The sequence below is a fragment of the Drosophila sechellia genome, chromosome 3R (assembly GCF_004382195.2).
Source record: "Drosophila sechellia strain sech25 chromosome 3R, ASM438219v1, whole genome shotgun sequence".
Taxonomy (NCBI): domain Eukaryota; kingdom Metazoa; phylum Arthropoda; class Insecta; order Diptera; family Drosophilidae; genus Drosophila; species Drosophila sechellia.
In genome coordinates, this window is record NC_045952.1 from 21233553 (window position 1) to 21260466 (window position 26914).

General features: G+C 45.0%; 5 protein-coding genes across 9 annotated transcripts in view; 3 read left to right on the forward strand and 2 right to left on the reverse strand.

The window, feature by feature from the left end:
• Positions 1–13100, forward strand: part of LOC6607470 — a 31879-nt gene extending 18779 nt beyond the window's left edge. For 2 of the 4 annotated variants that reach the window (XM_032722685.1, XM_032722686.1), the window contains exons 3-11: positions 5316–5575; positions 6262–6816; positions 6949–7027; positions 7092–7195; positions 7256–7393; positions 7460–7684; positions 7922–8128; positions 8182–8392; positions 8455–13100. In XM_032722685.1, coding sequence (XP_032578576.1) covers positions 5316–5575; positions 6262–6816; positions 6949–7027; positions 7092–7195; positions 7256–7393; positions 7460–7684; positions 7922–8128; positions 8182–8392; positions 8455–10930 — 4255 coding nt within the window. In that variant the 3' untranslated portion in view covers positions 10931–13100. Of the gene's footprint in view, positions 1–1241; positions 3499–5315; positions 5576–6261; positions 6817–6948; positions 7028–7091; positions 7196–7255; positions 7394–7459; positions 7685–7921; positions 8129–8181; positions 8393–8454 lie in introns of those variants that run through there. The other 2 variants (XM_032722684.1, XM_032722682.1) reach the window with 2 other exon arrangements.
• Positions 13101–17411: 4311 nt separating this feature from the next.
• LOC6607472 (glutamate--cysteine ligase regulatory subunit) lies at positions 17412–18582 on the reverse strand. The gene has a single exon (XM_002032205.2). The coding sequence runs from the start codon at positions 18466–18468 to the stop codon at positions 17611–17613; it is 858 nt and encodes a 285-aa protein (XP_002032241.1). The 5' UTR covers positions 18469–18582; the 3' UTR covers positions 17412–17610.
• A 58-nt stretch (positions 18583–18640) lies between these two features.
• On the forward strand, positions 18641–19548 carry LOC6607473. Its single transcript, XM_002032206.2, has one exon. It carries the CDS (start codon positions 19028–19030, stop codon positions 19448–19450), a length of 423 nt encoding a protein of 140 aa, XP_002032242.1. The 5' UTR covers positions 18641–19027; the 3' UTR covers positions 19451–19548.
• LOC6607474 (wolframin) lies at positions 19546–22472 on the reverse strand. 2 transcript variants are annotated; one of them, XM_032722687.1, is made up of 4 exons: positions 22339–22472; positions 22181–22279; positions 20560–22121; positions 19546–20507 (listed from the first exon to the last, which is right to left on the reverse strand). In XM_032722687.1, the coding sequence occupies exons 1-4, from the start codon at positions 22400–22402 to the stop codon at positions 19674–19676; spliced, it is 2559 nt and encodes an 852-aa protein (XP_032578578.1). In that variant the 5' UTR covers positions 22403–22472; the 3' UTR covers positions 19546–19673. The 2 variants fall into 2 exon arrangements, with proteins under 2 accessions (XP_032578578.1, XP_002032243.1); XM_002032207.2 differs by having other exon boundaries at positions 20560–22124.
• Positions 22473–22709: 237 nt separating this feature from the next.
• Positions 22710–26864, forward strand: LOC6607475 (nuclear pore complex protein Nup133). The gene is made up of 8 exons (XM_002032208.2): positions 22710–22981; positions 23037–23211; positions 23272–23775; positions 23827–24139; positions 24195–25033; positions 25094–25772; positions 25835–26376; positions 26440–26864. Exons 1-8 carry the CDS (start codon positions 22806–22808, stop codon positions 26812–26814), a joined length of 3603 nt encoding a protein of 1200 aa, XP_002032244.1. The 5' UTR covers positions 22710–22805; the 3' UTR covers positions 26815–26864.
• The last annotated feature ends 50 nt before the right edge of the window (positions 26865–26914 follow it).

Below are 26914 nucleotides of genomic sequence, written 5' to 3' on the forward strand. Positions count from 1 at the left end.
AGTTGAAAGCTCCACTTTTCCACAATTTATCCCGCAGAAATGCCTTGGAGGGATGGGGCATGGTTACTTAAATTCAATTAGCGTTTCCGCTGAACTCCTCATAATGCGATTTGCACTCGAAATCAGAGTCATATAAAATATGCTTTTTGTTTGCGCCTTGCGTCTGCCCCCCGCCTCCACTGGCCTGTTCCTCATTTCCAACTCGAGACTCCGGACCGAGGCACATCCAGTGTACTCAAAGCTGCTTTTATTGAGGAAGCGGCAAATTTATTTAAATTAAGTCGAAAATGCTGGGCTGCTCACTCGCTTGGCTGGTTGGCAACTTGTCTGCCCCTCGTAAGTTTGCTAAATGTGTGGTAGATTTGACAATTATGACAGCACAGAATGTAAGATAAATTCTGCATAATTTACGGGGTTTTCCAGAAAGGAGAAAGGAGAGACGACTCCTCCGCCATTATCGGTACTCCCTTGTCGTCTCCATTAAGTGGATTATGTTGTTTTGTCTACCCGAGAGGATTTGGGTGGCCCATTCGATGACCTCCATCCAGTCCTCCCGCATCATTGGATCCCCATGCCAGCGTAGCTGTCGTTGAGAACGTTCGCCGTGATTTATGTTGGGCAATTTTGTGCGTCGTAGCTTCATAAATTTTATTATCCTGCAATTGCAAAACCGAGTGCCCAGGGCATCAAGTCTCCGCTTCCAGTTCCATCTCAGGCATTTTTTCGTTACTGTCACTCTCGGTTTTTTTGCTCAAGTTTATGGGTCAGCAAATTTTATTTATTGCACACCCCCAATTGACTGTTTAGTTTGATTTGAGGGGGCAGGAGTTAGCAAAGCTAACTCTCCAATGTTATCACTTAAATAGCTCCAAGCTAATCCGCTCTTGTTTAAGAATCTGTGATTCATAATTTGGATTCTACTGTAAATACAGCTTTATACACATTTTGAAACTGCAAATTACTTAATTAGGGTAGGAAAAATATATACTCTTTGCAGATAATAACATACTATATTATTTTTTCAAGTATAACACACGCTTATCAAATATTAGGGTGTGCTCAAAAACAAAGAAAATAATCGAAGAATTTCTGTATATTACAATACCCCAACCCACTTATAAGATTGCACAAAAAGTTATTTAAATTGGCCATACGAATATTTAAAGAATAATAGCACGAATTTAATTGGTGAATACATTTTTGGTAACAAATACCAATGGTATTACTATTTACTATTTACTATGTACTATTTAATTATGTGATGAATCAGAAGTGTAAAATGTTTACCAAAGCAGAGTTTCAATTCGAATCTAAGTCAGAGGCTGGCTGACCTGAGTCACCAAAAAAACGCCCTTCGTCACTGACCTCGCCAAGCGTTTAAATATTAATAGATGATATCCGAGACGCTCACTAGCTTCCAGCATTTCCATTTCCGAGGAACTAAGGGGCTGTTGACAAGTGGACCAAGAACCAGCGTGCGACACTCATCCGCATGGGACATTGTTGTCTAAAATTAGCAAACAAATGGGATTCAAACCGAAACTCACACACGAATATACTCGTAAATGGAAGCAATTTGAAAAATGAAACCAGTTTCGTTTCGATTGGGGGCACATACTCGAAGACTCGTATGATTTCGTATTCGATTTGGTTCTTCCAATTAGTTTTCCATTTTGTGAGGCTAATCAGGGACTGACTTTCGACGACTCCTAGACGCGACGTAAATTTCATTTATTCCATTTGTCTTCATTGCTCGGGGCGACAAGACAACACCTAAACATATACCCATAGGTGCAGACAGACATCGATAAATCAGGGCCAGGACTCGACGACAGCGATGCATTTGGTGTCCTCCAAGGACCACAGCTGATTTGTTCTTGCTTCACGACGCTCGAAATACCCGATAATTGATTTTACAACACCCGCTCAGCCTGGCGGAAGGAGAACAAAAGCATCCTAAGGATTTTCGGGAACCGCGACAGCTTAGGCGAGTTGATGAAAGGCAGGTATGGTTAGGTACGAGTATGTTTGTATGTATGTAAATGCGGACCCTGTCTAAAATTAAACCAAAAGCGCGAAGCCCAGTAAACAGGGATCAAGTAGATTGATATTTCCTGAAAACAACATTTGGAGGGTAGGTAGCGAGAGCGAGAGAAAGAGAGCACAGCGACCCTCTTTATGGGAAGTACTTTAAAATACAGCTGAGGGAAGTATAATAGGAGTTGCTTTAGCTAAATTTTGCAAATCTATTATGGCACACCAAACGTGAGTCAATTTAATTAGGTGATCAATTATGCTTATCTAATCTAACATAATCTTTTTTCAAGAAAATAGTTGCTCGTATCAGTTGGCCATCACAAAAGTTTAATTTAGCCAAGTTGAATTGTATGGTATGGAATATTGTTATCATGTTATTAGCGTTGGCTTATGATTAGAGTATAAACATACTGTTTACCCAATGTTTATGTTAGCCAAGTACCACTTTTGGGGTTTTTAGGGCTTACATGTGGAAGTCACATCTGAGTGCTATTTTACTGACCTCAACTGTATGGTGAGAGATCGCGAGTGGTAAACAGGACCAGAGAGAGAGCCTGTGATCCAGAGAGCCTGCTGGCGGTAATTTTGAATTCTGAATCACGTCTTGGCTGCTCTCAGTTTGAGTTTGAACCACGCGACGCGCACAACGGAAAATCCTGGCATAAAAACCCAATCGATCGAAAAGCGGAAAACCTCGCCATACGGAGGACATGCCTCCCAGTGAAAACTAATACAAAAGATAGGTCGTAGTAAAAAACCAAAACAAAAATAGAGTGCAAACTTTGCTGTGACCAATGGAGCGTCGCAAGGCTCTCAGTTCGTATGCCAAGTTCAAGGATCAGCAGGAGGCGGCGGCGGCAGTTACCCCGCAGAAGGACAATGAGAGCGAGGACTCGCTGCCCGCCTTGCGGCGCTCTCATTCCGTTCGTTCCTCTCTACGGCGGCTAAAAAACAAGCTGCACAGTCCCGCCCTGTCAATGCAGTCTCCCTTTAAGCTGCGCACCCAGCTGCACATGCGCAATCGCAGCTCGCGAGGATCGGCCACCTTGGACAAAAGCAAGGCGGCCAAGGCACTACGCATGCTGGGCGATCTGGATGCAGTGGCTGTTCTGACCACCAAAGTGAAGGGCAAGAACGAATTTGTGCCGCTGAAAAGAGCAATGAACTCAGATTCCTGTGACCACGATGAACTGGGCATCGAAAGGCTCATGTCCTCCTTGCCAGTGGGTGCAAAGCTGCCTCGGAAGGCCTGCAAGTTGCTCCAGATCCCCGAGAGCTACTGCCGACAAACAGAACTCGCGCCGAAAGCCACACTCGACTCGGATCTGGAGAAGACCTTCAGTGGCGAGGAATCCAGTGCCGTGCTGGCGGATATCACTCGACATGCCCAGCAGGGCATCTATGGAACGACGCGCATGCGCACGGCGACAATTCGGAAGCCGATGCCCTACCTGAACAGCCGTAGGTGTCCCTTAAGACCTTCAATTTAAATCCTTTAAGGATCGCAGCAGTGTGATTGCATATTTTAACCGGTGCAAAAGTGGTTTATGAATCTAAAAGTGAATTGGAAATTGTTGTAATTGATATTGTTTTGCTTGAGAGCCCCAAAGTCAGCTTCATTTGGTACAGAAAATTAAAAAATGTGTAGATGAAATACCTTCATGACGAAAATTCTGCTATGAAAAAATTTTGGTCGAGTGAATAAAATCTTCTTAGAAAAGAAATCAACAGAACGCGTATTCAAAGGAATGTTTACTTTTTATCGAAGCCAATTTTCTACCTGAATTTTTGTAGGTGCCCCCTTAAAACCTATCAAAAAAATGAAATGGTGACAAGGAAGTTTTTACCTGGAAAAACAGAGAGCAAACAAATATTGTTATTCAACTATTCTTGAAAAGCTTTATAAAGAAGTTTGTATGCTTCACTTAAAAATGCATTTTATACGAGCAGAAAGAAACGTTCGTCATGCATTTTCTTCTGGCCAATAAAACTCTCATTTGGTGATAGCTTTAGAAACGACTAAAACAGTGAATCAGTGGAAGTTTGTGCTTATCCCAGTTATGTTTTGATGGCTTTGTTTGCGTTTTGCCAAACTCTTTTATTGCCCATCAATCACGTTTGAATTGGACACTTTTATACCCTGCTATATCGGTAAACAGCGACAAGTCAACCGCTACCACCTTCGCAACTAGACGCGGCACTTGCCCACCAGTCAGTTTCAACGGGTTCCCAATCCCAGAGGTAGCCAATCCAAATTATCTTGGCTTTACACTGGACAGGAGACTTACATGGAGACCACACCTGCTAAAGAAGCGGAAACAGGCGGAGAACCGAGTCCGTGAATTCTACTGGCTGATGGGCAGACAATCTAAGCTACCGACTTCCACTAAGCTCCTTATCTACAAAGCGATCATAAGGCCAATCTGGACGTATGGCATTCAACTGTGGGGCACTGCATCGAAAAGTAACATCAACATTATCCAGACATTCGAAAACAAAACGCTCCGCACAGTCACAAACGCTCACCCTTTCCACGATAATGCCACTATACACGAGGTCCTCAGCTTCCCCTGGGTGAAGGATGAGATTAAGAAAAGCAGCAGGCAGTACATGCAGAGGCTTCAAGACCACCCAAACAACCTGGCACAAGACCTGATGGACACCAGTCAACGCACCAGGAGGCTGCACCGATCACACCCTTTGGACCTCTCTGGGATTAGACACGCAAATTAAATTAAATTATATACATACATTATTATATACTTCATACATACAATATCGACAGTTATTGTATAGTTTCGCAACAATTTATGTAATCAATTAATTCTCTACCGTTAAGTTTAGTCATCAAATTTAATGATTGTCCGCGAAGGACAGTTTTAAATTAATATATCCAAAAAAAAAAAAAAAAAAAAAAAATATGAATCGAAAGGCAGCTGTGGGTCTATTTCAAGGGTAGGGTTTCCCAAGGCAGATATTTCCGTGCTTTATCATTACATCACAAAGCGATTTTTCTTCGTAACTCGTTTGCATATGTCTTTGCCATGCATTCCATTTGTTTACAACCAACCATCGGCGAAACCCGTAAAACTGGTGGGAGATTCAAGACTAGGAGGATGAATATTCATTTCACGAGTGTGCATAAATACATACGTACATATGTGCACACATACATGCATGTGTATTGCACATAAAGCAGGCTGCACACATGCAAAGACAGTATAAACCTGGCCTAATCCATGACCAAATCGGGTCGTTAATGTTGTGTGCTCTTGCAGATGCTACCACAGCGATAGCACTAAACTTCCCAATATGCCGCAAAAGCTCCCGATGAGCAGCTGTCTGCGTTCTCCGGCGGTCTTCGTTCGCCAGAAATCGTTTCACACGCTCAACGAGCTGACCAGGTTCTGTCAATTGAAAGTGTCCCCGCATCGGGCCACCGCCACCGCCACAGCCACCTCCACATCATCATCGTCACCATCATCGTCGCCAGCAGCGGCGCAACAGCAGCGTCGCCACAGCCACTATGCCATCGATGGTAAGAGATCGGTAATTCTCTGGCTGCCCTTAACCCGTATATATATATATATGCATATAGAGAAGAAGAAGACCCCCATGAGGGGTAATTAAAAAACTGAGCCACTTCATACCATCGTAAATGCTTGCTCACACAACAATTCATGGATCTGCTATGGCAGCGAATTAAAGTCAATTGAATGAAAATTGGTGGGTGGTTGGCTGGTTCGTTGGGTTCACCGACTGCCCGGGTGGGTGGGTTCGTTAATTCGGGTCCAGGTGGGTTGGCTGCTTCACGGAGAACGCATATAACACGTTGCAACTACACACATGCTCTAAAACAAATACACACACACACATACATGGCTTGCATCCACAACGGTTTGTGCATAATTAATTTAATTGGCTTTGGTCAAAGGCAACGGCATTCCCAATTGCATAGAAAATAATAGCGGCTATGAATGGGAGTGAACGGCATTAATGTTTAATATTTAATTAATCGCAAGCAGAAACGACAATTACTGTAATTAAATTACATTTCCACTCACACACACAACGTGGTGCTCCTGGTCATTTGCCATTGTAAATATATGCACACACACACATCTGCGTTTTATTTACATATATCCTTTATTTGATTTTCATTTTTGCATTTAATTTGATTTCCCTTATTTATTTGTTTCAACACAAATCACGATACTCGCACAGACAACATATTGCCGCAAGATAAACGTGACGGTGACATCGATAGTGTCAGGCTGCGGGAGAAGGTGGTTTATCCCAGCGGCGGCAATAACAACAACCAGGACAACTATCCCACCTACTATCCGGCTCCATTGCTGTCCACCAGTCGCTGGTCGGAGCAATTGACGCAGCATGCGGCAGTAGCCAAGATACGGACAGCCATCTCCTGCCACTCACAGGATCTCAAGGAAATGGAATTCCTACTGCCCCATTCGCGGACCGATTCCCAATCGAATTCCCAATCCCAACTGTGCATTTCGCGGCACTCGCAGCCGAAAAATGCCAAGCTGCGGGACGATCACGATGAGACGGGCTCATCGGAATTGGACTCACCACCGCTGGGTGATGAGAATGCCTCGGCGAATGGTCAACTTTCGGTGCACAGGCAGCCGGTACAGCTGCGCAGTAAGATCCCGGGAAACACACCTCATCCGCGGGCCAGCAAAATGTCCAAGAAACAGCTGAAGTTGGCCCAGGCCCAGCTGGACAAACTGACGCAGAACAATCTGCATCTGCATGGTATGACCCAATAAACATATTCACTTATGTACATGGCACGCATCGCCACCGATTCTAGTCTTATTAAGCTTATTGTTAAGTTTGGGAAAGGTTTTCCGCCAGAGTACTCACTTGTTTTGTTTTCATTCATAGCTCTCTTCTCGGCGGTGGAGCATGGTCACCTGGAGAAGGCGCGCACTATTCTAGAGTCCACCGACGTAGATGTAAACAGGTGAGCTTAGACCCTTCCAACTTGAAGAGGACATATAGTAACTGATATACACATTCCTTCACAGCATCAATAACGATGGTCTATCTGCTTTGGACTTGGCGGTGTTAAGCAATAATCGCTCCATGACCAGGATGCTGCTTCAGCATGGCGCTGTGGAGGGCTCTCAGTGTAAGTGGCTTTTGATTTGTCTGTCGACTGTTCTTTTCATCGATCAATCTCAATCCGCAGTCTCTGTGGACACCATTGGCACCAAACTGAACGGCTTGCTCAAGGACGCCGAGTCGAGAATTCACGATCTAAGTGGACCGGAGGGCCTCTGTCCGCCGGTGTTTGCATCGCGTCCCTCCATCTCGAGCATCATAATTGGTGAGTGCTCATCGAGTCAATTGGAGAGTGCACTTAATCAGAATCTAAACTCGTCGTTCCCTGCAGGCAATTCCAGTGCATCGGTAACTGGCTGCACGGGCAGCGAGGTGGAGAAACAGATAGGCATCTGGGAGCGCCGTGTTAAGGGACTGCGGCGCTTGCAGCTCGGTTGGGACCAGGCCAGGCCGCCAGATGCACCCGCCTCCGTGGTCGTCGACGTCACTGGCGACAATTCCATCAGCGTCCAAATCCTAGAGCCCTTCGAGGGGGCCATCGGCACGAAATTCAAAGGTAAACCGGAGGAACGTCAAGTGGCAAAGGCAGTGGAATGGGACTTGTGATTGTGGTTGGGCCGCCATGTTGCGGTTAAAATGTGGTTCTGGATTTGATTCGCGTTGTCTGTCTGATTTTACCCGCGGAGCTATTGTACCAGAATGGCATCAACAACTTAAAACCCTTCACAAATGTTTTAAAAGCTAAAAATGCGGCTTAAAATCATTAATATCCAATTATATTACATTTTTACAGTACAATGGTCGACCCGCGCGGATTTCAACAACGTTGTGGGCGAGAGTGAGCTACTGGAATGGATCAGCTTCCATGGCACGATGGGTGCCCAGTGTCACATATCGGGCCTCACCCAGGGTCGTCGCTACTTCCTGCGAGCCGCGTGCGGCAATGTGAAGGGATGGGGAACCTATCGAACCTCTGTGCCGGCTAGTGTAGTGCCCTCAAGTGAGTTTAATCCAATATTTTAATCAGCACTGTAACTGAAGTCTCTTGTGCAGCTTGGCGGGATTTAGACAATCGAGAGGACCGATTCGTGGGTCGTCACCGAATCCTGGACAATCTATTTACCGCCGTGCGGTTGGCAAGACCCGCCGACGTATCCGAGCTGACTTTGGATCCTGCGAGCGCCCAACGTCGTAATCCCAAAAAGAAGACTACCATTAAGCAGTTGTTCTCGGTAACCACCAAGTTTCAAAAGACACTGAGACGGTACGAAATAATGGAATATACGATTAAGAATATACTTACTATTTATTTATTTCTTCAAACAGCGGCATTTACTTCTCTTGTATTATTCATTGCGATGATAAAGTGCTGGTCACCAGCGAAGACTTTCCACCGGTCATCGAGGTGGATGAATCCTATCCAAGTGCTCTGCACATGGACTATTACTGGCTTATGAAAGTGGCCTGCACCTGGGAGGATGTTAAGTCCCTTCGTTCGGATATGGAGCGCAATCTTACATCCGCTGTTCACTTCCGCACCAAGCTTCTATCGGCGGTCTGTCAGATGCAATCGGCACTGGGCATTACGGATTTGGGCCAGCTTTACTATAAACCCCTGCGGGATGCTCAGGGCACTGTTGTTCTAACCTGTGTGCAATCCGTAAAGAGCCAAAAGGCCGTCTCCATCCTAAACTCCAGATGGGTTCCAGTCAGCAAGCTGCAAAAGAAGCTAGGTGCTCTACACGAGGACTACACCATTAACGAGCTGCTCATCTCCTCGATTGGAGATCAATTGCACTATCAACAGGCGGCGCTGCAGCGCTTGGAGCCCGGTCTTTACCTGGGCTACCTAAAGATGCAATGCTCCATGGACCAGATCCAGGTGGTAGTGCCGGTGAAAACGCCGAATGTCTTGCCGCACTGCAAGGTGCGCGAAAACAGTCATATAACGGCCGAGGAGTGGCAGGTGCTCCACCGTTGCAGTAGCGATCCTCTACGCTTGCCGTTGGACTTTAGCGCTCAAGGAGCAGATGCAGCCTCCGGAGGAACAGCTACCACGGAGGTGCAACGCCTATTTTTATACGATCTCACCAATGCAATGCACAAACTGTTTGCCAGCATGAACATCAAAATCGCTGATGCAACCACCCACCGCCTGTACGACGTGGAAGTTATTGAGCATAGTCCGGACATTAGTTTCCTCGTGGTGTGTCCATCCGCCGAGTCCTCATGCGCTGTGCCCGGTCAGTCTGAGTTACTGCTTCAGCGGGATGACTTGGCTAGCTTGAGTATCCAGGCTTTTGAGATGATTCACCTGCGCACTTATCAGCCGGCCATCATTCAGAAGTACGCCCGTTTATCTTGCATCCTTGAATTGGACACTGCACTGGCCACACATTCGCTTCGCGAGGCATTCTCCAGCAGTGAACTGCAGGCGGCCAAGGAACGTTTGGCCACGCTGCAGGAGCTCAGTGCGAGTCTAACCATTGTGTGGAAAAGTGTACGATGGCTAATGGATGTGGTGGCATATGCGCGAAACAAAAACGCTCAACCCTCGTTGGCTATGCGGGAAATTCTGGACTTTGCACAGCAAAGACAGGATGAATCGGTAGCGACATCGGCAGGAGGTTCCGCGAACAAGCAGCTGCTGCAGCTACCCATTCGCGAAAGCAAGTTCTCCAAGACGGGCCAGGGAAGAGGCAGTTGGCCCGGTCCGGGAACTAGTGAAGATCAACCGCAGAACAAGCCGGAGCACTCCAAGTCTGAACAGAATCTGGAACTGAGTGCTATCACACCAGTGGAACCTGCAACCAATCAAGTTCCTACACAGCAGCAGCAGCCGCAGCAGCAATCGCAGCAACAGCAACTCTTACAAGTTTCCAACATCAGCGAATACGCGGGATCGATTTGCTCGGAAGTATCATTTAGAAAGAACAGTGGCGACTCCATGAGCTCCACCTACACGTCCCGAAGCTTCTACTCTGCCGTGGACTCAGCCTCAGATGGAAATAGCACAAACAGTGTGTTTGCCATTCCGCCTTCCCGTTCCGACGACACTCTGGCGGATGCACTGCGCCACTCGCAAGCTGTAGCTGCGCAACGCAAACGAACCAGCTCTAATATCGCATCTCATACCAATCCCTTGATTACGGTGCACAGCTCTAGCTCGGCTCCATATCTGGCTGGATCCAGTGTTTCCTTGAGAAGCGGCAACGGAGCTTTCGCAACGGATTTGGAGCACAAACCCTTGAAGCCAGCGACAAAGGCTGCATCGAGTGCAAACCTGCGCGAAGGTGGACCCTATTTGAAAAGCACGTTGGCTGAGCTGCGAGCTGTTGGAGGTGAGGAGCCTGTGGCCAGTACTTCGAAGGCCTCTTCGATGAAGAGCTTGTCCCGGCAGAGCAGCGAAGAGGATTCCGCCAGCTGTTCCAGTCTCAACGCCGAGCAGACATCGGGGATCATTCAAGTCTATACCGCCTACAGTACGGGTCTGGCCAGTGGAACCAGCTTAAAGATTCACGTAACTCCGAAGACGACTGCCCGCGAAGTGATCAACCTGGTGGTGAAGCAACTTAACATGGCCGTGGTTCTCAAGGGGAACAATGGCCCCATCTATGGACCCGAGGTGCTAGAGAACTTTTGCCTGGTGGCGGTGATTGGAGCACGGGAACGCTGCCTGCGAGATGACTTCAAACCGCTGCAACTGCAGAATCCCTGGAAGAAGGGCCGTCTGTACGTCCGAAAGAAGCATGAGCTGCTGGCGGCCATCGAACACTCCAATCGGAAATCGCATTTGATCTGAGCAATCGGACTCAAATCCCGCTGGAATTGGAGAAGCATCGAAGGAATGAGGCACGCTATACTGTTAGTGGTGGCAAGAAGATCTGTAGAGATTTAGGAACCTAAGATTTAGGTGGCCGAAAGTAGGCAAATAACTTGGTTGATACACCATTGATTATGTTTTCGAAACTTTTGCGATTTTTCGGCAAGCCGGTATTATCGTATCAGCCGTTCCGATTCTTGTTAGATTTAGTTGTGCTTTCGTTTTTGGGTTCATCCAATCACCATTCCCAAATCCTTCCACCCTGTCCAGGGCAATGATCGTTGACCAATTCCAGAATTAGACTGAATTACTTATGTATGCTGCAATGGCAAACTGATGAAATTGTAATTGAAATGGTATTATATTTTCAATAGTTATACATTCAACATTACCCAGGCAAACAAACACACACACGAATCGGACTAAACAAAAAAAGATTGTTGTTAGTTGTTCTAGAGTATTGAAAGTTACGCCCGTACATAAGTAGTATGTATGAATGTTATATAAATATTATGCGTGCATCAATGTATTTTATTGTATGTATTGTAGTTTAGTAAACAAATGTTTTGATTGTATTTTTGTGGCATTTTTAGGGGCACATTTTTTGATCTAAATGTTAAATCGGTAAATACGGAACACAAAACCAAATCAAATCAATTCGATGGCGAAACTCAAAGAACAGATGTCAATACGCATTTTATGTGTCACTCTTGATGTCTTTCATGTGTGTGTGTTCTTAATAATTGCAATTCCATCGGATTAAACAAATAATTTAGCTGTAATCAATTGCTTAGTATGTAAACAAAAATCACCCCAACAAAAATGATAACGAAACCGGAAGATATTTTTTAAAAATATATTGGCACAACTGAATGTTGAAAAAAACAAAAATTATAGGCAACTGTAAATTAAAACTCAAATGTTTGTGTTTATTAATTGTAGCAATGCGATATTTCCAAGCCCGTAACCCAATATACTCCACTCAGAAATTGTCTCGCCGAGATTCCCACACTTGATAATCATATACCCCACTTCCACAATCTACTCAACTGTTGGCCCACTTGGAAACCATACTATTAACGTGGCTATCTCAATGTGCAAAGCCGTATGTGTCTATAAATAACTAGTCTACTCTGTACTCTCTCAATTTCCATTGGACGACAAGTCGAATTTAGATTGGAGTCGCCGGTCGTGAAAAGTATACATTTTGAATCTTATGAGAAACTAGACGAGAACACTTACTTTAAAAGAATGTGCAACACTGGAGTCCAGAACACAGATATCGAACTATTTAAGATGTCTACGACCAAAACAAACGATTTTTGTACGTTTTTTTCCTGTTTTTTGTGATGGCGTCAGGCGGGCGATTTTGATACATTTTTTACTATATGGTTTACCAGTCCTAGGGCTCGACAAACAGCAACGAACGTAGTTAAGTTCTGACCACAAAAGATACCCCAAGATATTGACCCCATGACGACCCCCTTGCGTTCACAGCCCGGTTTCAGATTGGTATTAACGCCACCCAATTGCCTCGATTCCATTCGATTCGATGCGATTCGAATGGTACCCGAAATGGTCGAACGAACAACAACGAATGTAAACAAGTTCCGAACTGAGTGGCCAGTTTCAGTTTGTTAATTCGGAATGCCAATTAAACGATTTCAATTGTCAGACACACAGCGTCCGTCCCCAGAAGAAAAAAAAATAATAAATGAAAATATCGTTTGATTTTCGAATGGAGCGAAATTATACAGAGTATTATTTTGAATTGCGATTCAGTGAGATTAGTTTTTACGATGCAATCCAATTGTAGCTGTAGCTAATTGTTAATGGCCCACAAAAATGCGAAATGTAAATGTAACCAAAAGCATTGAACGAGTCTTTCCGCAAACGCAGATAATTCCTGTAATTAGATATATCTATAGAAGTTGAAACTTATCAAGTGTAACTCATTATCGTCGACTACATGTACATTTTTGGTGTGTTAATGGCCCAAAATATACATACATATACGATGTCCTCAAAATATGAAGCTAAAAGTGCGGGCAACTAGATATGGTTAAGGATAATGTGGCTACGAAGCATTCAAACAAAGAATATTCAATTAACTTAATAAAGACTCAACAATTGTTATGGTGTAATACGATTTGTTTGTTTCTCTAATGGCGGCTTGTGGAAAGTTCCGGAAACCAGATAAATGTGCGATACATACTCCTTAAAGTGCAAAATCATTGTGAGCAAGTCAGCTGGAACATAATGATGGGCCGCATTTTATAATGCCCACAATAAGTTACGTATACGCCCTGTGTGGCGCACGGCTTATCAGACGACACTGCACTTGGATGCGATTTTGACTTAAGATATGGGCAAAAAAAAAAAAAAACAAAAGTGCCTAAAAATGATAACGAGCTGATTACGCCCGCTATAGCTATAGAATTTCCTCAGTTGGCACGATAATGTCCGCTGGTTTGATTGTATTCCAGAGGCTTCTTTCCAATGTTTCAGCTTTGTGGGCAACATGTTGCCAATGTTTATTTTGGTGACCAGTGCGTCATTGCATCGCATGTACAGATATCCACATATTAAGTGACGAAATGAGCGCGGAGCTGTAAAGATCGGGAAACAAACAATATTGAGTCAGCTCCAGCTATCTCTCCGTGCTCTTTCTCTCTTTCTATTGGGGATATTTTGGAAACAAGTCATTCTATTTATTGTGTGTGTGTACATTTATTAAGATACATACATTTGAATCGTGCACATGGCTCTTGAACTTTAGCCCCTAATTACACGTTCCGCTTCTCACACAAGTTACACCTTCCTCCTGCTGCTGGCCAGGCTCATTTATAAACCATTCGTCTGCCAACTTCCACCACTTGTCAATTAAATGCCCCACTTAAAGGCCTTGCCGTCAACTTTCCTCCACTCAAATCTCGAATCTTAACTTGACTAACTCGAGTCGTATATACGGTCGCTGTAAATTTTCCCTGCTGCTTCATTTCAACCGGACAGATTCCACAGTTTTATTTTCGGTTTCTATTCCCATTTTATTGTTGCTGGATTTATTTATGGCTGGTGGTTGCTTGTTGCACCCTTGCTATTGCTGATACCATCTAAATCTATTATCGTATCAGCCGTTCCGATTCTTGTTAGATTTAGTTGTGCTTTCGTTTTTGGGTTCATCCAATCACCATTCCCAAATCCTTCCACCCTGTCCAGGGCAATGATCGTTGACCAATTCCAGAATTAGACTGAATTACTTATGTATGCTGCAATGGCAAACTGATGAAATTGTAATTGAAATGGTATTATATTTTCAATAGTTATACATTCAACATTACCCAGGCAAACAAACACACACACGAATCGGACTAAACAAAAAAAGATTGTTGTTAGTTGTTCTAGAGTATTGAAAGTTACGCCCGTACATAAGTAGTATGTATGAATGTTATATAAATATTATGCGTGCATCAATGTATTTTATTGTATGTATTGTAGTTTAGTAAACAAATGTTTTGATTGTATTTTTGTGGCATTTTTAGGGGCACATTTTTTGATCTAAATGTTAAATCGGTAAATACGGAACACAAAACCAAATCAAATCAATTCGATGGCGAAACTCAAAGAACAGATGTCAATACGCATTTTATGTGTCACTCTTGATGTCTTTCATGTGTGTGTGTTCTTAATAATTGCAATTCCATCGGATTAAACAAATAATTTAGCTGTAATCAATTGCTTAGTATGTAAACAAAAATCACCCCAACAAAAATGATAACGAAACCGGAAGATATTTTTTAAAAATATATTGGCACAACTGAATGTTGAAAAAAACAAAAATTATAGGCAACTGCAAATTAAAACTCAAATGTTTGTGTTTATTAATTGTAGCAATGCGATATTTCCAAGCCCGTAACCCAATATACTCCACTCAGAAATTGTCTCGCCGAGATTCCCACACTTGATAATCATATACCCCACTTCCACAATCTACTCAACTGTTGGCCCACTTGGAAACCATACTATTAACGTGGCTATCTCAATGTGCAAAGCCGTATGTGTCTATAAATAACTAGTCTACTCTGTACTCTCTCAATTTCCATTGGACGACAAGTCGAATTTAGATTGGAGTCGCCGGTCGTGAAAAGTATACATTTTGAATCTTATGAGAAACTAGACGAGAACACTTACTTTAAAAGAATGTGCAACACTGGAGTCCAGAACACAGATATCGAACTATTTAAGATGTCTACGACCAAAACAAACGATTTTTGTACGTTTTTTTCCTGTTTTTTGTGATGGCGTCAGGCGGGCGATTTTGATACATTTTTTACTATATGGTTTACCAGTCCTAGGGCTCGACAAACAGCAACGAACGTAGTTAAGTTCTGACCACAAAAGATACCCCAAGATATTGACCCCATGACGACCCCCTTGCGTTCACAGCCCGGTTTCAGATTGGTATTAACGCCACCCAATTGCCTCGATTCCATTCGATTCGATGCGATTCGAATGGTACCCGAAATGGTCGAACGAACAACAACGAATGTAAACAAGTTCCGAACTGAGTGGCCAGTTTCAGTTTGTTAATTCGGAATGCCAATTAAACGATTTCAATTGTCAGACACACAGCGTCCGTCCCCAGAAGAAAAAAAAATAATAAATGAAAATATCGTTTGATTTTCGAATGGAGCGAAATTATACAGAGTATTATTTTGAATTGCGATTCAGTGAGATTAGTTTTTACGATGCAATCCAATTGTAGCTGTAGCTAATTGTTAATGGCCCACAAAAATGCGAAATGTAAATGTAACCAAAAGCATTGAACGAGTCTTTCCGCAAACGCAGATAATTCCTGTAATTAGATATATCTATAGAAGTTGAAACTTATCAAGTGTAACTCATTATCGTCGACTACATGTACATTTTTGGTGTGTTAATGGCCCAAAATATACATACATATACGATGTCCTCAAAATATGAAGCTAAAAGTGCGGGCAACTAGATATGGTTAAGGATAATGTGGCTACGAAGCATTCAAACAAAGAATATTCAATTAACTTAATAAAGACTCAACAATTGTTATGGTGTAATACGATTTGTTTGTTTCTCTAATGGCGGCTTGTGGAAAGTTCCGGAAACCAGATAAATGTGCGATACATACTCCTTAAAGTGCAAAATCATTGTGAGCAAGTCAGCTGGAACATAATGATGGGCCGCATTTTATAATGCCCACAATAAGTTACGTATACGCCCTGTGTGGCGCACGGCTTATCAGACGACACTGCACTTGGATGCGATTTTGACTTAAGATATGGGCAAAAAAAAAAAAAAACAAAAGTGCCTAAAAATGATAACGAGCTGATTACGCCCGCTATAGCTATAGAATTTCCTCAGTTGGCACGATAATGTCCGCTGGTTTGATTGTATTCCAGAGGCTTCTTTCCAATGTTTCAGCTTTGTGGGCAACATGTTGCCAATGTTTATTTTGGTGACCAGTGCGTCATTGCATCGCATGTACAGATATCCACATATTAAGTGACGAAATGAGCGCGGAGCTGTAAAGATCGGGAAACAAACAATATTGAGTCAGCTCCAGCTATCTCTCCGTGCTCTTTCTCTCTTTCTATTGGGGATATTTTGGAAACAAGTCATTCTATTTATTGTGTGTGTGTACATTTATTAAGATACATACATTTGAATCGTGCACATGGCTCTTGAACTTTAGCCCCTAATTACACGTTCCGCTTCTCACACAAGTTACACCTTCCTCCTGCTGCTGGCCAGGCTCATTTATAAACCATTCGTCTGCCAACTTCCACCACTTGTCAATTAAATGCCCCACTTAAAGGCCTTGCCGTCAACTTTCCTCCACTCAAATCTCGAATCTTAACTTGACTAACTCGAGTCGTATATACGGTCGCTGTAAATTTTCCCTGCTGCTTCATTTCAACCGGACAGATTCCACAGTTTTATTTTCGGTTTCTATTCCCATTTTATTGTTGCTGGATTTATTTATGGCTGGTGGTTGCTTGTTGCACCCTTGCTATTGCTGATACCATCTAAATCACCAGTTATATATTTAATATATCTGGCATTGTATACAATATTCTAATCAACTGCGGGGTATTTTTTTTTTTTGTTTTTTTTTTTTATTTTTATTTAATTTTTGTTGTATCGACACAGGCGAGCGCGTCAGCCACGTGATCTGGATGGGTCGTCGGGCGAGACGCGTCTGCCTTTAATTAGATTTGAGTCCAACAGAAGCGGAGGCCTAGACAGCGATTAGTGGGGCAAATGACAAGCCACAACAAGGAAATCGCCAAGAGTACTCGTCTGCGACCAGAGCATATAAATTACACCAGCTGGTCGTATACTTAATTTGTAGCCGAGGCATTCAAACCGGTTGGGACTCAAATCGTAGAACCCCCAGCAGCTGGAAGCCAGTGACACACAATAGTCGATTGCCAATTGTCGTTTTTGAAACGCTTTATGTTCAGAATAAGTATTTTAAAATCTTTTACAGCAAAGTGAATCGATCGGCTCCGAATCCTCAATTAGGGTTTTGTATAACAAACAATAAGTACACCACTGTACACAGCATACATTACAAACATTCAAACTATAGCCTAGCATCTGTATGTGGGAGTTACTAAAAACTAAACGCTCGACCTCGACGCGCGCACGATGTAGCCCTTGGCGGTGAGAACGCCCCGGCAGCGGACATGCACCTGGTAGCGCAGTGTCCAGTCGATTGTGTAGCCAGGGACCAGTCCGTCGAACTGCTCCACGGGCAGCAGGAGCTCGGGATCGCTGTGCGTATTCAGCTGGATGTAGTGAGCGGTGCAGAATTCCTGCAGTTCTGGTGGCACCACGCAACACGTAGACAGGTTGACCTGGGCAATTGTGGGCGCCACCTGTGCGCTGTTGTGCAGCTCCTCCAGCGTCGCCGCATCCAGATCGGCAATGCCCAGCTGGGTGATCTGCTGCTTGAGGGCATATTGCTCCAGTGTTTGGTACAGTTCCTTCAGCTCTGCCACTCCTTCCTTTCCATTGCGCTGGCTCCAGTTTGTAGCCCTGCTGACGGTGGAGTCCTCGGAACAGGGCGGTTTGGTTGTGGCCACCGGCGTTGCGCTGGCAACCGCATTCGGGTGGTAGGCCAACACCACATTGTCCACGTGCGTCACACTGAGTATGTGGAGCAGCTCCTCCACCGCCTGTTTCACACACTCTGTGGAGTGGCGATTGAGGAATATCTTGGCACCGATACTGATCTCATTCCGTCCATTCTCCGTCAAGCGGGTGGTCAGCTCCTGGGTGGCCCTTTGCACACGGCCGTGCAGCTCGTCGATCTCCTTCTCCACCGCCACGCGCTCCGCAGTCGAGTCGGTGTGGAGCGTTATCTTCAGGCCGTCGTACAGCTCCTCGTTCGATTTGCGCTGTCCCAGTTCTGTGGTGATGATGTTGCCCGTGCTAATCACCACGTTCTGGTACTTCTTCGTTATGGTCGGTATCATGGTGACAAGTGTTCTCCTTATTTGGTATCTGCTACTCTCGCGACCGTCCAGACGACTGCAGCCCTCTCAGGTGTGTGAAACGCGTGTGTTCTCGAGCACCGACCGCCTGGCCACTTAAATACACTTTGCACCGAAGTGTGGGGAGAGAAATAAATTTTGCTGACATCTGGTGATGGACGTTTCCCGACTGGCCCCGATAAGGTTATCGAAAAATATCGATGCGTCGCCAGGGGTGCTTGATCCGAAATACAATTTAAAATCTTAATATATAAATATAATTATGGTGTTGCCTAACTAATAATTCTAGTACCCTCATGATTCATAAAAAGCATAACCATTGAAAATTCACTTAAAATTTTTATTTTAAGCTTAAATATTTAGTTAGTTTTTTAGTTTAGAGTAAGGAAAAGCAGCCTGTTAATAAAAAAATTTTATTGAGTACGCATGGCTTCAAATGTCATATCTAACCGGTAAAGTGTAACGGTTTCCAGTTGTCAAACGTAACTGTTGTTCAAAGTGTTCAATTTGGAGATTTACAGATTGGAATAGAAGAACTAGGATGTGTCAACGGGCTGTGCGCGATTGGTTGGTGCTATTGACCATGGAGAAGTACATTGATATATTCATGGATCGGGGGTACGACTGCATTGAACGCTGCAAGCTTATTATCGTCAGCGATCTGATCATGCTGGGAGTGGATAATCCCGCTCATAGGAAGCTCCTGCTCGAAGGAGTCCGGTTCCTGAACAACGCACCCGAGCAGTTCAACTGCATGGAGTCGTGTGAGCTGCACCAGGAGATCGAACTGAAATTAGACCCAGATGTTGAGTTGTTTGCTTCGTTAAAGTTCTTGGAAAATGTTGATTTCCTAAAAGCACCATATTCGCTAACATCTCCACAAAAGACGCTCAAAACTCGAGATTCTTGCAAATGGAATGTCAATGGTGTGGATCAGTTACCTTCCAAAAATTTGTTTGACTAAATACAAACAAAGTAAAAATAATGCGTGTGATCAGGATCTTTATATATTTTTAAGAACCAATAAAACGCCAATTGAAAAGCTGCCTTACAACACTATCATAATCAACAAATATAATTTCGAAAATACCTTTCACTTTAAATTAATACATATGTATTATATTGGGTTAAAAAAATGGGGTGAGCAGATTCCAAGAACTCCTGTGAGTCTTTGAATTTAATGAAAATTACTTAAATGTAATTAAAGGATTCAACAAAGCGTTCAACAAATATTTGATGCCTCTCATCAAATCTTGGAGGCGTGCATCCATGGGCGATGCAGCCATCACTCTTTCGATGCTGGTCGTACCCAAATCCCGCGACCGGCACTCCACACACTCGATGGTTTTCAGCTTCACCTGCACGTTGTCAGCCAAAAGCCGAGAATTGTGCAGGATTCCGTAGAATAGTACAACATCGCCCTCGCTTAGGAGCCCTGTAAAGTTCCCAAAGTCATGGTGAGCTCGTAGGATAACATCTGTGGTGGTGGAACGGCCCAGTAGACGGCCACTCCTCTTGGTGCCCACCTTGACCAGCAGCTCGTACTCGTAGCGATTCCATCGCTGCAGTGTGCAACTACCGCTCTGGGCATTGAATGTCTTGAACACGCTCCGCCACTCCTCGCACTGCGCATCCAATTTCGGATCGCATTTGAAGTGCTGCGAAATATTCTCGCCATGCAAGCAGCGCAGAATCCTGCCCAGCCACACGGGCAGATAGTTGGCAATGGTATCCTCCAAAAAATTGGACACCCGTGAGATTTCCACTTTGGTAACGCTGCCCTCCCATATCACGGGCATTCCATTCAGATGGGAGCAACGCAGCTGGGCTTTTATCTTATTAGGCTGCTCGTGGACAGGTTGAGCACAAAGTGCATGAAAGCGATCCCAGGGCAGAGTATTCGTCTCGGAAAGTGAGTGCAGACCCACTCTGGGCATGGCATTGAAGCGCGGTGTATCCTTAAAACTAGATGTCATGTAGGGGAAGACCAACAAGCACGCTGTTGTGATCGCCATGATGAGCTGAAAGGGTATTAGTTAATATATTAAGAAATCACTGCCATATAACCCTTACCTGCAGCATTGTGATGTATTTCTGGGTGGCTCGGTTAAGCGCCAAAATGCAGGACAGGACCACTACCAGCCCGCAGGCGAGGGCTGTGCTGCCCCACCTAAGCTGCTCACTGGCCAGTCCCAAACTATCGATGGCCACGAAGACAGGCACCAGAAGGGCTACGATTCCAAACAGAGGGAGGAACAGGACGATTCCAGCCAAGCCGAGGGCTGCTCGCATCACTCCAAAAACGGTGGAACTCTGCGAGGTGGCTATGCACACTTGCAGCCAACTGAGCGTAACGCAGTGCGGGATGAGGAATGTGTAGACTCCATGCCAACGGGAGCGCTTGGCCATCATAATTAGCAGCACCGGAATAAAGAGATACAAGGCAGTGCGGCAATTCAAACAGAATTCAATGCCATTGCCAATGACAAACGATGAGAAGGTAGGTACGCGTAGGTCAAGAAAGCGCCAGCGCGTGGACACAACCTCGTCCATTTCGTACGGATATTTGGCAAGAACATTTACGGCGAAGGAAACGATAACTAGCCAGTCTGGCAATAGGTGGGAGGAGGCGTACATGGACACGCACATGGTGATGAAGGTCAAGGCTCCAGAGATTATAGTCAGCTCCGAGTGTGGCAGCCAGGCGTCTGTGACCAACGGGTAGACGATCAGGTTGCAAATGAAGGCACAAAAGAAGTACAGGTACGGCTTCATATTGTTGCGTAAAAAGCGCTGCTCCGCAATGTCCGACTCGATGTTATGATCCCCGTAGCTCAGGAACAGTCCCGACCAGATGCGGAAGTCCACGAACTGTTGTTTGGTCTTCAGCATCTTACACGTGGCCCAGATCATGATCCCCAGACTAAGGTAATAGCTGACCAGGGGCAGCATATGCCGGCTGCTCCACCAAGAGATTGCAACGAGCACGCTGCAGCGGACGCTCAGCGGGATGACGTTGGGTATGGACACAATCAAGTTAAGCAGCCGGTGGTAGAACAGGGTGAAGAAGATGAGCGGGTGGAAGATCATGCGGTAGAAGCAGGGTACATGGTCCAAGCTCCTAGGATCCGGGACGGATAATGTGAGAGCATCATTAACGCTGGGCATTTGTCCGGCACTGTAATTTGAAGCTGCCGAAACGAGGTGAGCTTCGGTGATGAGGCGGCGTCGCTCCACATTGGCTAGGTCAATGGTGGGCACATCTTCGAGCGGTTCGCACTCCGGCTCCTGTTCTCCTTCGCTGCTCGACGAGGAGCGGTCATCGTTGCGTCGACGCCGCTTGCGTTGCAGATTGTAGATGCGTCGCATTTTGCGCTCCAGCTGCTTGGGCGTTATATGCTCGTTTCCATTTGATAGGCAGGCAAAAAGCTCCCGGGCTGCTTTTCTGGCCGCCCGTTCGCCAGGCGTCATAGCCAGGCAGCGACGCACTTCGTCCGCATTCTCCGGCGTAATACCGCTGCCATCGTTGTAGCACTGGCGGAGCAGCTTGACTGCATCCTCGTGTCCATTGTGTGCGGCACTCACCAGCCAGTTGACGGCCTTCTGGTTCTGATTGCCTTTGGCAAGATTGGGTTCTACTGCAAACACACCAATCTTCATTATCTTGTAATTCTCCAGCAAATCCTTAACTCACCTATGGCATTTTCGAGTAACTCTTTGGCCAGATCGTATTGCATCTGGGGGCATCCCTCCTCGGCAATGTGATGCTTGAGTTTGTTCAAGGAGGCACGATCTGTAAGGGAGAACATCTTCACATTATAAACGTGTATCACTTAAAGCTTTGAGATTCACCTTCCAGATTCCAACGCCTGCGCTTGGTGACTCCTGTCGGCTCATTTTGCGTCCAGGTGGCCATCTATGTGGAGTTTTTCGCTTTGTTTACGAAAATCTATGAAATAATTCTAGTCTTGACTTAGCGATGGCATCGTGTGGGACTCGTCTGAGAGATGGACTCACAAATCTTAGTTAATACAATTATTAACTTAAAAATTTTTTAACCAAAGTTAAATTATTCATTGTATATAGTATATATAATATATTTATGAAGTATAAATAATTTCCCATATTTAAATTCGTGTACTTTGTGTACCATGTCGTGACTTCTTATCGATAAATATCTCAATTGTGCTCAGCTGTGATTTTGATGTTTCGCCATAAAAAATCGATTCACACACATGCCGGCTAAATTGTTTGCTGTTGCAAAAGTAGTTGTTTATTTTTGATTTATAGGCATTTCCTAAAAAAGAGCCAGCACAAAAATGGAGAGAAGTCTGCAGAAGCAATTATACGGCATATCGCGCGAATCTTCGCCAGGTGCACGAATGTACAACATGCCAGCAGCCTCGGCAGACACCACGCGTAAATCAATTTTTGGCGGCAGCGCCAATTGCGCCCAGATGTCTGGGAACCTCAAAAGGACTGCCCTGACCAACAGGTATGTGCTAACTTATTCTCCTGGAATTCTCCACTCATCAAACAACCCTTTCTAGCCGGCTCAGCTTGTCGGTGCGCTCCACTCAGTCCATTGCCGGCATCCGATCCGATTACAATTCGGTGGAGAGCTTCGGTTGTCCACTGCCGGTGGTGGTCAATGAGGCACTAACCTTCGCAGGTCCAGGAGCGGGCACAGTAACAGCCAAAGTGACGCAAAATGGTTGGGCTTGGGTAATATTTCAGCAACTCTCATTTTATCTGGTTCAGCAATCATTAGGATTACATTTTCAGGTTGTCCAAGGCAGACGCCTCTTGATTTGGCAGTATAAGGACACGGCCAAGTCGGGCTCGCCACCTCGTGTGGGCAAACTGGCAAGACGTGGTGGTGGTCTGGCCCAGTGCCGTGAATTGACTTTACCTTACAGTGACCTGGGTCACAAGAGTGATCTAATCAGTGTTTTCCAGACGGAGGGTCAGCAAATGGCCTCCTGCATAGCTGTATCAGCCACGGGAGAAGTTCGGTACTGGTCATCAATTGCACACGATGGGAACTCCGTGGATCTTTCCATCTTAACCGGCCAAGAGTTTGTCCAGCTGCTTAGTCTACCAACGCAGCAGGGCTACCTAGCCGTTACAACCACCTGCAATCTGGTGTTCCTGCGAGTCGGACTGACCAACGGACGTTACACACTGCATCATAAGACTATCAAGCCTGCCACTAGCTTCCTTGGTGGTTTTGGCAAAAAGTTTGCCTCCATTTTGATAGGAATGAATACGGGTGCAGACAAGGATCAAGTAAGTATCTTCGATCAGCATGGGACGAAAATCTCATGAAGTTTTTTTTAGACTTTGGTCGGCATGTGCTGCGAGGGCAATTTAGAAAGTGGAGAAACTATTGTGGCCGTACTCTCTGATCGTGCAATCCAGCGCTGGAGTCTGTCCAACAATGGCAACAACGAAAACCTTCTGTACGAGGATGCGGAGATTTTGCGCAGGATACGCGAAGAGTTTATAACGAACTTTTGGAAGTTCCGACTTCCAGCGGATAGTGTGGAGGTCGATCTCCATCTGTTGGACTTTCACGTGGTTGAGAACAAAGCTTATATACTGGCTGGAGCTGTAAATCCTGCTCATGCTCCACAAATGTGCTACGCTCTGGGTAAGAAGTATGTGACAGCAAATCTTGATATAGTATATAATGTTAAGTATTTTAGTAACTGGCACTGCGCAAGCTGAAAGAATGCTCCTGGAATCGTTCACGCCACTCAATATGAACAAATTCTTTAGTGCCAAGACTGAGGAGGATTGTCTCAGCGTGCGTTTTGTGGTAGGCAGCAGCCACATCTATTTGTATACTTCCAAAGTTGTGTATCCTCTGCATTTGACCAACTCCGTGCCGACAGATGAGATAGAGGCGGAAAAGATCGAGTTCCATATGCACGATGATCGCATTTTAAGTGCCGTCATCTGCAGCCAATTGCCATTGTTCTTTAGTCGCACACATGGCCTAGTTTCTATTACACCGGGAGATTTTGATGGTACTGAAATGATGAACATGAGCTCCTGCAACACGCCAGATTTCTATGCTCCCAATTCGTGTAATGCTAGTTTCGCAGTTCCCGATAATTCTGCTGTGACTAGCAGTACTAATAATCTTCACCTTTTCGAACTGGATCCGGATGAAATGTACAACGAACTTTGCGATGAAGTTGGTCAACTAAAGGCAGCCTTCCTATATCACATGAAACGCAACAACAATATGGTCAAGACGATCGTTGATGAGCTGCTTCGTAATGTCACTGCAGCCGATCCAAGTGGTGCACCCATGGATGCTTACAAGTTGGATCGAATTGTTATTACCATCGCCGAAGACTTGGCGGAGGATATACCAATAGCCGATCCCCGATGGGAGGAGGCACTTGCAGATCAGGAAATTAATAGGCATGCCATCGGAAGCTCTCGTTCAATGCAGATTATCAACCAACTAAGGGACAAGATCATTGCTTTCCAGCACTTCATAGCGTTTCTGCATTCCAGTTTAGTTTGGGACAAGGTATAAGGACAAAATATTTATTTGTGTAGATTATTATTAAATCAATACTTTTCGTTCCAGTTAAATGTCATACCTTGCGGAAGCCATTCGCTGAAACCCACCGGCTGTATTCTAGCCGATATCAGCGAGAAGATAGTGGCTGCTATGGCTCTGCGATCCATTCAGACCAAACTGCCCAAGCTGATTGAAGAGGCTATCGATGCCACCGTAGCGTTATGGCATGAGGAGCCTCATGGCAGCATAACTTACCAGGATATATTTTACGTGAAGCTGTCGAGGTTTCAAAACGTGTTCGAGGCCCTAGCGGATATTGCTGACGATCGAATCGCTGCTCAGAATCAGACCACCATATCAAACGCCCACTTTATCAACGAGATAAACTCTATTGTCCTAGACGTTTTGGGACAAGTGTTCAAGTATCGAAAGCAGCACGCAAGCAGCTTTAAACTGAACCACGACAAAATACCTTCCTACGAGAATCTACCTTGGACTGCGATGGCTGGCAGTGAGGGAGTTCGTGACACTCTGACTCGCCTCATTGACATTAGCGTTCGCTATGGCGGCCACTGCGTTAGCGATACCGAGCTAAAGCTGCAATTGTACCAACAGATATACGAACTAATTGATTTGGTTTTGGGCGGACGAAAGACTTACTTAAAAAGCGTGCGCGACTCCGAAAAGTTCAATGTGCTGCAGCAGCAGTTTGAGGCCCAGCGAAAGGAACTCATCTCCGTGCTGAGTAAGTAGTGTATTCTGTTCATAATTTAAAATTCTTACATATTTCGTATGTCTTTTTTTTAGTCAAAGATCGCCAATACGAGTACGCCGCAAAGATCGCCGAGAAGTACCTCGATTTTCAGAGCCTGGTGCTTATCTGCGATGAGACGCAGGATAAGGAGCGACTGGAAGATTACACCCAGAAATACGAGGAATATGATTTCTCGCAGTTTGCCATCAACTGGCATCTGCGCCAGAACCGGCACGGCGAGGTCTTCGAACGCTTCAAGGGCAACCAGACGGCTTTGGCTCAGTTCATGCGCAACCATCCGTCCCTGGGATGGATCCAGCTAATATTCAACGGCGACTTCGAGCGGGCGGCCAAGGTGCTGTACGAGTTGGCCCAATGCGAAACGGAGTTTGTGGCCCGCAAGAAGTCTATGCTGTCGCTAGCCAAATTGGCTGCCTTCGCGGCAGCCGAATCCGATTTAACTGCCCAAGTTGAAAAGATCAATGCAGATCTTACGCTGATCGAATATCAATCGCAACTGGGCCATGACGTACTGGAAAGCTTTGGCTTCGATCCAGCAGAACAGAAGGTGCTCAAGGCAGAGGAGATTATCAGCGTAAGATTTCACCAATTGATATACTTAATTCACTTATAATTGTTACCGTCTTATTATTATTAGCTTAACATCGCCGAGGAAAATGAAACTGCCAGCGAAACGGAGTTCCGTAAAGCTTTGGAACTTCTGAGCTACGTGGAACAGCCGTACGATATGCGGCACAAGATCTGGTGTGCAGCCATAAAGCGCGATAACTGGACGGACTACGATCCTAACAATGCGGTGCATTACATGCAGAAGTTGCTCTTCTACAAGATCATCGAAATCTCGCAGCTGATGGGCAACGATTCCGAGAACGTTTTGCCACCCATGGAAGACTTTCTGGAGAGCGTGGAGCTCGGCGATTTGCCACAGCAGAAACCGTTTCAGTATCTGTTGAAACTGACCTACGAGTATGTGGCCGACATGTTCAAACAGCCAGACGATATGGAACTCTAATCAAGCACCTCACATGTCTTTCTATTAAAGTTTACGTTAAGAATTTAAAATGATGGCTGGTGTTCTTGGACAGTGGACAGTTGCCTGCCTTGTTGTTGCG